This window comes from Macrotis lagotis, chromosome X (assembly GCF_037893015.1).
Source record: "Macrotis lagotis isolate mMagLag1 chromosome X, bilby.v1.9.chrom.fasta, whole genome shotgun sequence".
In the NCBI taxonomy this organism is placed as follows: domain Eukaryota; kingdom Metazoa; phylum Chordata; class Mammalia; order Peramelemorphia; family Peramelidae; genus Macrotis; species Macrotis lagotis.
In genome coordinates, this window is record NC_133666.1 from 329,034,554 (window position 1) to 329,047,144 (window position 12,591).

The 12,591-nt window shown below is 36.4% G+C and overlaps 1 protein-coding gene across 1 annotated transcript in view; it reads left to right on the forward strand.

Moving 5' to 3' along the window:
• Nucleotides 1–12,591, forward strand: part of AHRR (aryl hydrocarbon receptor repressor) — a 251,803-nt gene that overhangs the window by 210,831 nt on the left and 28,381 nt on the right. The window contains exons 6-7 of the mRNA XM_074206772.1: nt 582–711; nt 3,433–3,566. Coding sequence (XP_074062873.1) covers nt 582–711; nt 3,433–3,566 — 264 coding nt within the window. The remainder of the gene's footprint in view (nt 1–581; nt 712–3,432; nt 3,567–12,591) is intronic.

A 12,591-nucleotide genomic window follows, 5' to 3' on the forward strand; every position in this document is an offset into this window, starting at 1 on the left:
GAGCTAATTAGTTTTAACAGGTCTCAATTTGGCTGAGGCAATACCCAAGGCTATTCTTTGTTTCATTCCTTTCTTGCCTTAATCACTGAGAAACCCTGAGTCTTGCCTTCCCATTTTATTTATTTGTTTGTTTGTTTTTGTTCTAGGTGTTCTAGGTGTTCTAGGTGGTTATTCTTTGCCTTTGCCTCATCTCTTTCCTACCTTAGCATAATCGAATGGACATTGCCTCAGCCAAACTGAGAACCAGATAATATGGCATAAATGAAAGAACACATGCCTTAGGGAATAAGATGACCTTAGTTTGAGTACTAACTCTGATTCTACTGCCTGTTACCCCAGTCAAATTAAATTGGGGAAATTTAATTTTACTACCTACCTCCCAGGGTTGTTGCAAAGAAAATATTTGTAAGTGTATAAATGTGGATTATTATTTTATTTTTTACACAGGATTCTCTCTTGATGAATTTAGCTAAATTTTGACAGATGGATAAGCAAAATTTTGCAGCTAGTGGCCAGTGAATGAAATCAAGGAATTTATTTTGAGATTTGGCCTAAAAATTCTTTGTTGTAACTTTTTTCAGACTGATGTAATGCACCAAAACATATATGATTATATTCATGTGGACGACCGCCAAGATTTCTGCAGACAGCTTCACTGGGCCATGAATCCTCCCCAGATGGTGTTTGGGCAGCCATTGCAGTCAGAAACAGGTGGGTCAGAATTAGGCACTAGGTGGAAAAATCCACTTGTGCTGGAAATCCAAACCAATGTTGTTGAAATCTTTTGCCAACTTCAGTTTGACCTCATTTTATTCTCCTAAACTGCTAAGTACCAATCTAGGTTGGTATCTTGGAGAGAGAGAGAGAGAGAGAGAGAGAGAGAGAGAGAGAGAGAGAGAGAGAGAGAGAGAGAGACTGACTTCTACTGATAGCTCCTGGGGATAGAACTGATGACTATCTCCCCCGTCATTGAATATGAAATTACTCCAGTATCCTAGAGTGATCTGTTCAAGATTCAAAGCCTGTCTTACAACTTTCTAAGTTTGTTCTTCCTGGATATCTCCATGATTTCCAGTGAACTTTGTAAATTGTCCAATTAACTTGATAAATTGTTCCTATAGAATCTATATTTTATGTTTTCTACCACAACTGCAAAGTGAACAAACACCTCCTGGTCTAGGGCTTGTAACAATAGGGAGCTCACAAGGTAGGAGGGGAATTCATACTATATGAGTAACCATATTAAAACCACTGAATTACATACTCTGTTTGCCTCATACATGTCTATATTACTCCTTGCATCTATAGTTTACTTCTTTTTTCTTCTCATTAATATTTAGGCATAACTTTTATGTTGCAAGTTGAGCAGTATTTCCAAGGATTTTAGAATGAATCACAGGTGTTTTTTCTATCAATTCTCAGGAAAATCAAAAGGATCACAACCTTTGGTGTTTCTTCTCATACCTCCTTGTTCTCTCTATTGCTCCCTATTGTTCTCTCTGTTCTGAGAATCAGTGTAATATAGTGGATAGAGCCCTAGATATGGGGTCAGGATATATAATCATTTTTCTGTTGTGTTTGACTCTTAATGATCCCATTTGGGATTTTCTTGGCAAAGAAACTGGAGCAGTTTATCATTTCCTTCTCCAGTTTATTTTACAGATAAAGAAATTGAGGCAAACAGGATTAAGTGACTTGCCCAGTATTATATAACTAGTATATATCTGAAGTCAAATTTGAACTCAGGTCTTCCTGACTTGCTATCTCTATTCTATGCATTCTATTCACTGTGTCACCTAGTTGCCTTGAAGTCAGAAAAATCTAGATTCAAAATCTGATTCTTATCTAGTTGTGTGAATCTGGGCAATAGAATAGCCAATAGAATAGAAAGCCAGTAGGTATGTTTTCAGGTCTTATAGATTATACTGTACTTGGGGAGATAGATTAAAAAAACATGGGAAATTCAGGACTTTAGGCCCTATTACCTGATTCCCAAATATTCTATCTCCACCCCCTACTGATCTCATGTACATACAAACCTTTCTGTGCCTCAGTTTCCTTATTAATAGAATGTGGGGGGTTGGACTTAATGTTCTCTGAGATCCTTTCTATCCCTCAGTTTATAATCTCCATCATTTATACTATCCTCATCTCTTTTCTCCTTCCTACATTCCTTTTGTCTTATCCCAGGATATCTGCTATTTGTTTAGTTTCTTTGTTCAGATATCATCTCTGAGTAGTTGGAATACTTCCTCTCCTGCTTTCTAGCTATCTGTCCAACATGGTTTCATGCTCTTTGACTTTGCATCTTGCTTAGAAATTGCATCTTGCTTAGAAATCAATATACCACCATGATACTTTTCTAGCATAAAATCACTATTTACTTTTTGCCTTCTTATCTGAGATAAAAATTTCTTTATAAAACACTATTCTGATAGAAGGAATCAACACTTCTATTAATCTTTAAGACATGTAAAACAAAAATGGTGAAAAACACTGCTAAGACTCATTCAGTACCATTTATTCTAACATAACATTTTCTGTGCATGCAACCCTATGTTAAGTGATCTGGAGGAATAGAAAGCTAATAGATATGTTTTCAGGTCTTATAGATTATACTGTACTTGGGGAGACAGGATAAAAAACATGGGGAAATTCAGGACTTTAGGCCCCATTACCTGATTCCCAAATATTCTATCTCCCTCCGCCACACTGATCTCATGTACATGCATAAGTAACTAGAGAATAAAGTAATTCAAAGGAAGGAAAAGATCAGATAGGCTTTAAAGAGAAAGTGGAAAAAAAAGAGAAAGTGCTCCTTTGACAGAAATTCAGACCTTTGACTGGCAGAAAGAAAGGATAAGGAAGTATGATGTGACCATCATTAGTATTGCACACACTGAAAGGAAAGTAATTTGCTCTGTCAGGCAGAAATTAAAAGGCTCATTCTGAATTTAATAATCAGGGATTTGAACATATAAATGAGAGCCTGTCATCTCACCAAATTCTGAAAATGAAACAAAATGATGCACACAAAGTGACTATAAACTGTTAGGAAAAGGCATAATCTAAACTAGTTAGAGGAGTAGGACCTTTTTTAATGTTAAATATTCCTTTGGACAAGCTCCAAGTCAGAGACAAATTCTGCAACTTTTATATTTGAAGAAAAACAAAAGATGAAATCACATTTTACTTTTCTTTTGCTCACCATGCTTTTTAAAAAAAATTTTTTTGGCAAGGCAATGGGGTTAAGTGACTTGCCTAAGGTCATACAACTAGATAATTATTACGTATTTAGGTCGAATTTGAACTCAGGTCCTACTGACTCCAGGGCCTGGGCTCTATCCACGTGCCACCTGGCTGCCCCCACTTGTCCATGTTTTTACATGGACATTATTATTAGACACATTTGTCTTCTGTGGTTATTGACAGGAGAAGAATATATACTTGATAAGCTGCTTAAAGCACAAGAATGTGACAGCATGTCAACAGAATACTCTGCCTTCCTAACCCGTTGTTTCATCTGTCGTGTTCGCTGCCTGCTGGACAGCACTTCTGGTTTCCTGGTAAGTAAAATTTATTAAGGAGAAAAAAATAGTAACTGAAAAATATTCTAATGACTTATTTTTCCAAGTGATATGAAAATAATATGATGAATGACATAAAAATATAACTTTAAAGAGGGGAAGGAAAGAATAAAAGTAGAAAAGTAAGTGGAATATGAGAAATTTTTGACAAATTCAAATAAGATAATCTATGATTTTGTTTATATAAAGAATTAGCCAAGAACAATTTCAAATATGCATATTTCAATACATCTGTAACATAGTAGGTATGCATTTAGTGATTTGCCCATGGTCAAGCATCGAGAGTCTATTCAAGGTTGGATCTGAACTCAAGTTTTTCTCATGCCAAGCCCAGCACTCTCTCCATTGTATTTCAACTTTTTTTACTTTGAGTAGTGTATATTGCCCATCATCCTAGTTGTATTTAATGATAGGCTTTTATGGTTATACAAATTTGTATTAAAGTATCCTTTTCTCCTTCAGGGTCTTTTAAACACTGCTTCTCCAAAAATGAGCATTCTTATTCCCTATTTGCCAATATCACTACACAGTTCCTTAATCTTCATGCCTATAATCTGACCACCTTCAAATAACATATAATTAATATGAATTGTACAATTCTTTATTCATAGTAGTCAATTAGTAATTAATAATGAATGAATGAAAAAATGTGTACTCTTTTGGTAAAGTGACCATTGAACAAGGTAGCTTTGATTATGTGATAGTAAAGGAGAGGAATAGGAACTAGTTCTGTGATTTCAGTGACTGGGAAAACTATCCACACAGACTGACACCTTCTCTTTGATGGGTAGTAGTAGAAAACTGTCTGGAGCCTTCAAAGGGAATCTGACTTGTCCGGGGTCACACAGCTACGATGGTTCAGATGTAGGAACTGAGCCCAGTTTCTCCTGGCTTTGAGACCAGTTGCCTTTCAACCATGCCACACCATGGTGAAATGTCTCCAAAATGCTGGGAGTTCTTCTATAGATTGTTTATAATGCCTCTTCAGGTTTACTTGTGTTTCTATTTAAAATCTAGTTATGTGCGCTTTTTTTTAACTATACTTCCCCCATCCTACAGAGGAAAGCATCCTGACCAATAGCTTCATGTCTCTACCTGCCAGGAAACAAGGAAGAAGAAAAATCTGTCGGTTACTGCTGGTATAAATAGCCAAAACCACCAATATGTTTCTCAGACTTTTCATTTCTTTCAAGTTTACTCCATGACCATTTGGAAGTGTTTGTTAATATTTTGTTCACATTACGTTAGTTCATATTTATTTAATAATGAAAGGTTTCCAAGACACTTTCCTTACAAGAAACATTAGGTACATAAGGCAAAATTTATTTTACAAGTGAAATTGCTATTCCAAACAGCTAAGTGACTTACTCACCCAAGTTCATTCAGCTGGTCAGGATCAGAGCCAGGATTCCCATCCAGCTCTCCAGACTCCAGCAACAACTCCCTTTCCCGTATGCTTTGGTACCTGCTCTTGTTTCCCAGAAGAAAAGAAGTTCCTGCCTCTAGGAATTAGCCACCTGAAATTCTGTCCTGAACTCTACTATCAATGGCAAAGCACAAAATCTCCTGATACAGAAGCTAAGAGACTGAGACTGCTGAAATACTTCGATGAAAGTCTTGATATTCATAGAAAGCATGATTAATATTTTAACAGGGAAAAATTCTTATATACCTACATACATACATACATACTTAATATTTTAACAAGATGAGGTACACATGCTAGAAAATCATAATGGACTCTGGGAAGAATCCAATGCTTATAAAATAAAACTTTCATAGTTCATTCAAAGGGTGGCAAAATAAGAATCTCAAAGGGGAGCAACAATGTGCTGTATTTTGTTTTATTTTTCATATTAACCAAAATTAGATTCACCCAGTACAAGACAATATATTATAGGACTGCTTTATTGCTAAGATGCATCCTGTGTTTTATGACTAAATTTATAGAAGATTAAATGAATACTTTTTCTCCCTATTCTTTGCACTTATTAAGACCCGAATTCAACCATGACATTAGAGAATTGAGATTTTAAAAATTGAAAGTAGCCAAAAAAAAGAAAGGGACTATAAAAGACATGGAGAAGTACTTAGTTTGTTACAGCTTTTAAATGGAAAGAAAGGAAGAAGCAAATTTTTCACATGTGAATGAGAAGTAACTGAAAAAGTAGGCAAAGTACATGGAGATTAAGTGGGGATGTAAGTGGGGATGACTTAAAAATAAACTTGGTAACCAAGTAAACCTTACTTCATAAAATGTCTGTGTTTTATGTAGTAGTAAGAGTGAAGCTGAGATCTACAAATGACATCCAGATACTTAGGGATATCCAACTTGTCTAAAATCATTAAACAAGGAGATGGGTGTGGGGATCTGAGTTAGGACAGAGGCTGTCAAGAATGACCTTTTATCCTTAATTTCAAAAAGATTTTGGTTTCAATTATACTAAAAATTTCTCAAGGAAGAGAAAGGAAATGAGCAGAAGAAAAATGAGAGCTTAGTGAGAAGATGAAGCTTAAGGATTCTGAGACAGTGTGATCTCTCATGTCATTTGAAGAAAACTCTTCATCTGAAAATATATCTCACTTTTTCAAACTTCTGGGATCAGTATGCTGGGGACTCTTTACAAAATGGATCAATGTGTGATAGTGAGTGTCTTTGTTAAGATAGCCTCCCTGCTTTAGCAAGAAAATTAATGAGAGCATCATTAGGTAGAAGAAGAGAGATAGATGAAATAGAGAAAGAAGAAACCTTAGAAGTCATCAAGTCCTTTCCCCTTATTGACAAGTGATCAAACTGAAGCCCAAAGGTTTGACATAACATGCTTAAGGTCACACCATTAATGGCAATCAATAATGGAAGCCTAGTCCTCTAATTCCAAATCTATCACATTTTCCATTGTGTCATTTTAGTATCTCTATTCATCATGACCTTTAGGGTCTAGTCATTGAAGAATAACAGTAGCTGGAGAAGAGATTATCCTTTCATTTGTAGTAAGGAAGGAAACAGCTGCCAATATCTGGAGAGCATCCCTTTGATCAGTACTATATTCCATCAGTATCCCCTCAAACTGAGCCTTCTTGCTTTATCTTCTTCAGAGCTGGCTTAAAAATAAAGCCCTTAAAGCTTTAGTCCACTATAATCATGACTCATTTTGTACCACAATATTACTAGTGATTCAGAGGATTTGACAATTCTTGCCTTACCGCTAATGTTTGTTCTCTGACTCTAAGGCATTCACGTAGATCTTCCATTTCTTGAAGTCTGACTATGCAGACATTTTTGCTTATTTCTTTGGGGACATTGAATAGAAAAACTGCATTATTAGGGAAAAGCAAATCTAGTTTAAAAACATGGGGCTAGGTTTGTTTTGAAGTAATGCATTTTTTAGATTTTATTCATTATAGATCCATTAGAGAGAATATCTTCTAGCAGGAGCCATTATGTAAACTATAAAGATATTAATTTTTAACATATTCCCATTGCTCTTACCAGTGAATATCCGACTATTGGTCAGAATGTTTTCCTTTGCAAGTTGGGGGGCAGAGAGGACTATTAAAACAAATTAAAATAACTTAAATTATTAATAGAATGTGTTACAGTTCTCTTTGTTCACTCATCCTGCATCTAGTCCTTCTCTCCCTGCTTTCATTTTGAGCCTCTTGCACTAGAATGTAAACAGGTCAAATTTCTAAACCAAGGTGAAAGGAGGTTGAGCTCTTCATACCAGCAGGTGATTGACAGTCTTTTTTGCCTTCATGCTTCCTGGTAGGTGGAAACATAACACTATTGGTCAGAGGGAAGAGGATGACAATGGCATCCAATTATTGGTAAGTTGTTTTTTCTTTTTGTAGTGCAGGGGACTGAAAGAGAAAGAGACCAAAGAACAGTGAATTCTTTGCATTTGCGTTCTGCAAAATGAAGGAAGGAAGGATTCTAGGGATAGGAAAAATTTTAGCAGAAGGCACACTTTCTCAACATACAGGTTGCAAGTTATTTTACTATTTGAGTCTGCCTCATAAACAATTAAACTTTTAAAATTATTTTATTTTAAAATTATTTAAACCTCTGGTTGTCAATGTCATCCTGAAAAAAATGACACCATTTAAAAATCAAAATTAGAAAAATCCTAGTATTTCCCAATCCACAAATATTTACAAAGTACTCATTAATTTTATGATATCAAAGGGAATATAAGAAAGACTAAAATACAATTTCTTTCTTCAGATAGTTTTCAAGAGTCAGCAAATTATGGCCTGAGGGTAAAATCTGGACTGCTTACTACCTGCTTTTATATAAACCTCAGGCTAAGAATGGTTTTTACACTTTTAAATATAATAAAATGTTATTTAACAATTTTGAGGCTCTACAGTAGGCATCCATTCTGGGCTTTGAGTTTGTCCTGAGGGCCAAATCTGGCCTACTGCCTGCTTTTATATAGCCTTCAGACTAAGAATGACTTTTACATTTTAAAATATAATAAAATTTTATTTAACAATCCTTAGACATACAAATAAACACAGGCAAGTGGGCAACCGCTGCCTTGGTTTGCTAATTACATAGCAAATGAGTAGCATTGATAATCTGTGCTAAGCCCAGAGGAGGGAGATAGATGATAAATTCATGGAGGAGATGGAGTAAAAGTAATCCAGTTAGGAAGAAAAAACATATTCATAGGAAGTATGGAAGCAGAGAAGTGCCTAATGCATTTAAAACAAGGCAAGTTCTCCTTGGAACATCACTAGTTTGCCTGGAACAAGGCTTTCCATGTTGGAGCAATCCACAAGTAGGGAATTGGCTGAATTCTCTCCTGAACTAGAAGTCCCAGAGGGATACATAAGAAATAGAAGATATGATTTTTCACCTCAAGGAGTTTACAGTGTATCTGGGTAGAGCAAACATGACCCAAAGGAAACAATTAGAGAGTTGTAAAGCCCAACACTGTGTAACTCTGACTAGCTCTGTGATTCAGAGAAAATACACCAGGAGACCTTTGCCTCTTTGGGCCTCAGTTTCCTCATCTGTAAAAGGAGGGGGGTTAGGTTAGATGACCTGTCTAGGCCTGTGATTCTTAGTACTATAAGGAGTTCAGAAAAAGGGGACATTAACTCAGACTGGATTGATAGGAGAGTGCATCTTCACAGAGTAGGTGAGAACCTAGTTGAGGTTTGAAGTAGACTTTAGATAAGAAGGGAAAAATAGATGGGAGAAGCCTTTCCAGATGGGTACAATAGCATAAACAATGGTAACAACCAGTATGGCATGTGTGGGAGACTGAAGGGGTTTTATTCTTCATTTTGAAGAGTAGTTGGAAGTAAGATTGGATAAAGAAGGTGGAATCAGATTAGAGAGAACTTAATTCTCAAATGGATTTTGTACTTTGGTAAATAGAAAATAGGAAACTGTCTTAGCTTTCATCATTTTATCATGATGAAACTAGTGATTTAGAAAGACTAAACTAGCTAGGGAGATACAGCTAAGTATAAAGGGCTAGCCTTGAAGTAAAGAAGACCCTAAAGTCCTATCTCTGGCACATATTGATTGACTCTATGACCATGAACAAGTCATGATCCTTAACCCTATGAACTTAACTTCATAGCACCCCAGACTCTTCTCCAAGTCCATAATTACAGATGAATTACTGCTGTAATCCCTGATCTCTAGTCTCACATGACCAACTCCGTATAGGACATCTTGAACCAGATATCCTATATTGTCCAAAATAGAACTCATTGCCTTCCTCTCTTTCTAGTTTGCCATCCTCCTAATCATTCAGACTCACAACCCTCAATATTATCCTCACCTACCCACTTGCACCAATCTAAAGCATCCAATATGTTGCCAGGACTTCTGCAACATCTTTTGCATATGTCCCCTTCTCCTTACTTCTCATTATTACCCAAGTCCAGGCCCTCCTCACCCCAAATCTCGACTACTGCAACAGCCTTCTAATTGGCTCAGGTGCCAGTGTGATGTTCCTAAAGTTCAAGTTCAGCTATGTTAGCCCCCCCACACACACACATTCCATAAATTGCAATGACTCCTTTTACACCCCACACAGGACCCTCTGTTTGGCTTTTAAAGCTTTTCTCAGTCTGGCCTCTTCCTATTTCTCTGGTCCATTTGTCTCCTTTTAACATCCTCTGTATTGCAATAATAGTGGCTCACTTGTTCCTCACGCAAGAAAGACCCTCCATCTCCTGACTCCATCCCTTTTCACTGACTGTCCACTATGTCTGAAGTGCTCTCCTTCATCATCTCTCCCCTCTCATTACTCTATTAAAATCTTACGTATTGAAGGAGGACTTTCCTGTTTCTTTTTACTCCTTGTAACTTCCCTCTGAGATTCTCTCCCACATGATCTTGTATGTATTTAGTTGACTGATTGTTGTATCCCTTATTAGAATGTGCTTTTTTGAAGACAGGGACTGTATTTATATCCTTTCTTTGTAAGTTTTTGGCACATATAAAAACTTAATAAATACTTATTGATTGAGTGGTAGGAAGGGATATGTGGAGAGAATGATTCTTTCTATCAATGAAATCATGACTCCAGAACTAAAATATATATGCATATATATATATATAAACTCACATATATGTATGTATGATTGTGCTATATGTATGTATGTATGTATGTATATATATCAATGATATACAGAATGTTAATAGATTTGGGGAAGACTAGCCAGGAGGTTGCTGAAATGGTCCAGGAGTGAGATGATAAGAATCTGATCAGGAATCAGAATAGTTGAAATGGAGAAGAAATAAGTTCCAGAAATATTTTGAAGACAGTTACAACAGGAACAACAGAATAGATGTAGCAGGCAAAGAAGACAAAAGAATTAGCAATGGTTAATGAATGACTACAAAACTTCTTAGCTTAAGAGAATGGAAAATACTAGTACCCTATTGAAATTGAAAACTCAACCCTAGTTGAGAAGATGCAATTATTTAGATTTCTGGGGGAAGGCAGGAAGATGATGAGTTTAGTGTCGGACAGATTGATTTTAAGGAGATGATAGGACATCTTGATGATAATTGGAAAGCCCAGGAATAGGAAAGTGCATTTGACTGTCTCTTGAATAGAGATGATACAAGAGGCTATTGATATGGTTGGTTTTTCTGAGGGCAGTTAAGAGTAGGAATCAGGGACAGAACTTTTGGAGAATTTCATAATTGAGGGATAGGAAGGAAGCCATAATATGGAGACATCACCTGATAGAGATATGGATGTCTTCTTTTTCCTACCAGACTGTACCCAGGTTATAGATGATTTCTTATTCTTTGCACTTACTTCATTTAATTCAGCTAGGTGGCATAGTGATCATGGTCCTGTAGTCTGGAAAACCCTATTTCAAGTGTGACCTTAAGCACTGCCTAGCTGTGTGTCCCCCAACAAGTCACTTAATCTCAGTTTGCCTCAGTGTCCTTATCTGTAATATGGGATAATAATAGAACCTACCTCCCAAGGTTCAAATGAGGTAATAATTATCAAGTGCTTAGCACAGTAAAATGGGAATAATAATAGAACCTGCTTCTGAAGGATCAAATAAAGTCATAATTATAAGGTGCTTAGCAGTGTCTTGATGGGAAGAGCTATACAAATGTTAGCTCTGGTTTGACATTATTAGTTCAGTTCCACATATATTTGCTAAATGCCTACTCCAGAGCACTGAAGCTACAAAGGTGAAGTAAGAGTCAGGATTTGGCCTTAAGAAGCTTATATTCTTTTTTTTTTTGAGGCAGTTGTGGTTAAATGACTTGCCCAGGGTCATACATCTAGTCAGCATTTGAACTCAGGTCCTCCTGACTTCTGGGTCTACTGCACCATCTTGCTACCCCAAGAAGCTAATATTCTAAAAGTGGGAATTCAACATGCATTCTTTGTATGTATGTGTATAGTTGGTGAGAGGATTGATGAGCTGATTGATGAGTCAGCAGGGACCTAGTTCTAAATCTTCAGTTGATGGATAATAAAAATGAAGGTAAAGTTATAGAGTGTCACAGTCAGAAGGTCCCTTTGTTGTCAGCTGACTCCATCTGTACCTGAACAGAAATTCTCTTTATAGCATCTTCAACATGAGGCCAACCAACTCCCATTCGTAGACTTCTGGGAAAGAGGAGCCTACTACCTCCCATTCCCTTTTGGATGGCTCTAATTATCACAAATTTTTTTTATATTCCTAGGCCAAACAAAACAAAGCTAATCCTTAGTAGATGCCATCCACAATTGATATTTATGAACCATCTTCAAACTCACTGTGGAAACAAAAGTCAAAATATTTCACTATCTCCCCCTTTGAGTGCCACTGACTCAAAGCAAAGACTTTCTGACATATCTGAAGTTGTCCCCTTCCTCTTAGATTCTTAGATTTTTTCATTATTCCTTTCTAGTGCCCTTTAGAATTACTTGATTCTCCTATTCTAGGGGTTCTTAACCTTTTTTGTGTCAAGGATCCCTTTTTAAATGTTCAAAATACATGGAATTACTTGTTAACTTGACTAACTTCTAAAAGAAAGGGGTTGAATTTGATGGCCTCCAAGATCCCTTCCAGTTCTATATCTATAATCCTGTAAGGAGTGGAGAGGATCCTTATCAATCATCAACCCCAAACAGCAGGGATGTACAGATACACATCTTTTTCTAACTTTAAAGTATTAAGGACATCCTTAGAGAAGTCTGTGAAATCATCATCTAGTATGTATCAGAAAAGCTACATATTCCTAGTAAAACAAAATGTGGATAAAGATTGTTTCTTGGTTAACTATATTGCCACTACCATTTCCTATGAATCTAGGGGAATAAGGAAAGGTACTATAGAAGTAATTTAATGAGTTTTTTTCTCTTCTTTGTCTAAAAGTAGCTATTTATCAACAAATTGTTTAGGGCAGCCAGGTGGAGCAGTGCATAGAGCTCTGGGCCTGGGATTAGGAAAACCTAAGTTCAAAGGTGACTTCAGACACTTAGTAGCTGTGTGACCCTGGGCAAGTAATTTTACTCTG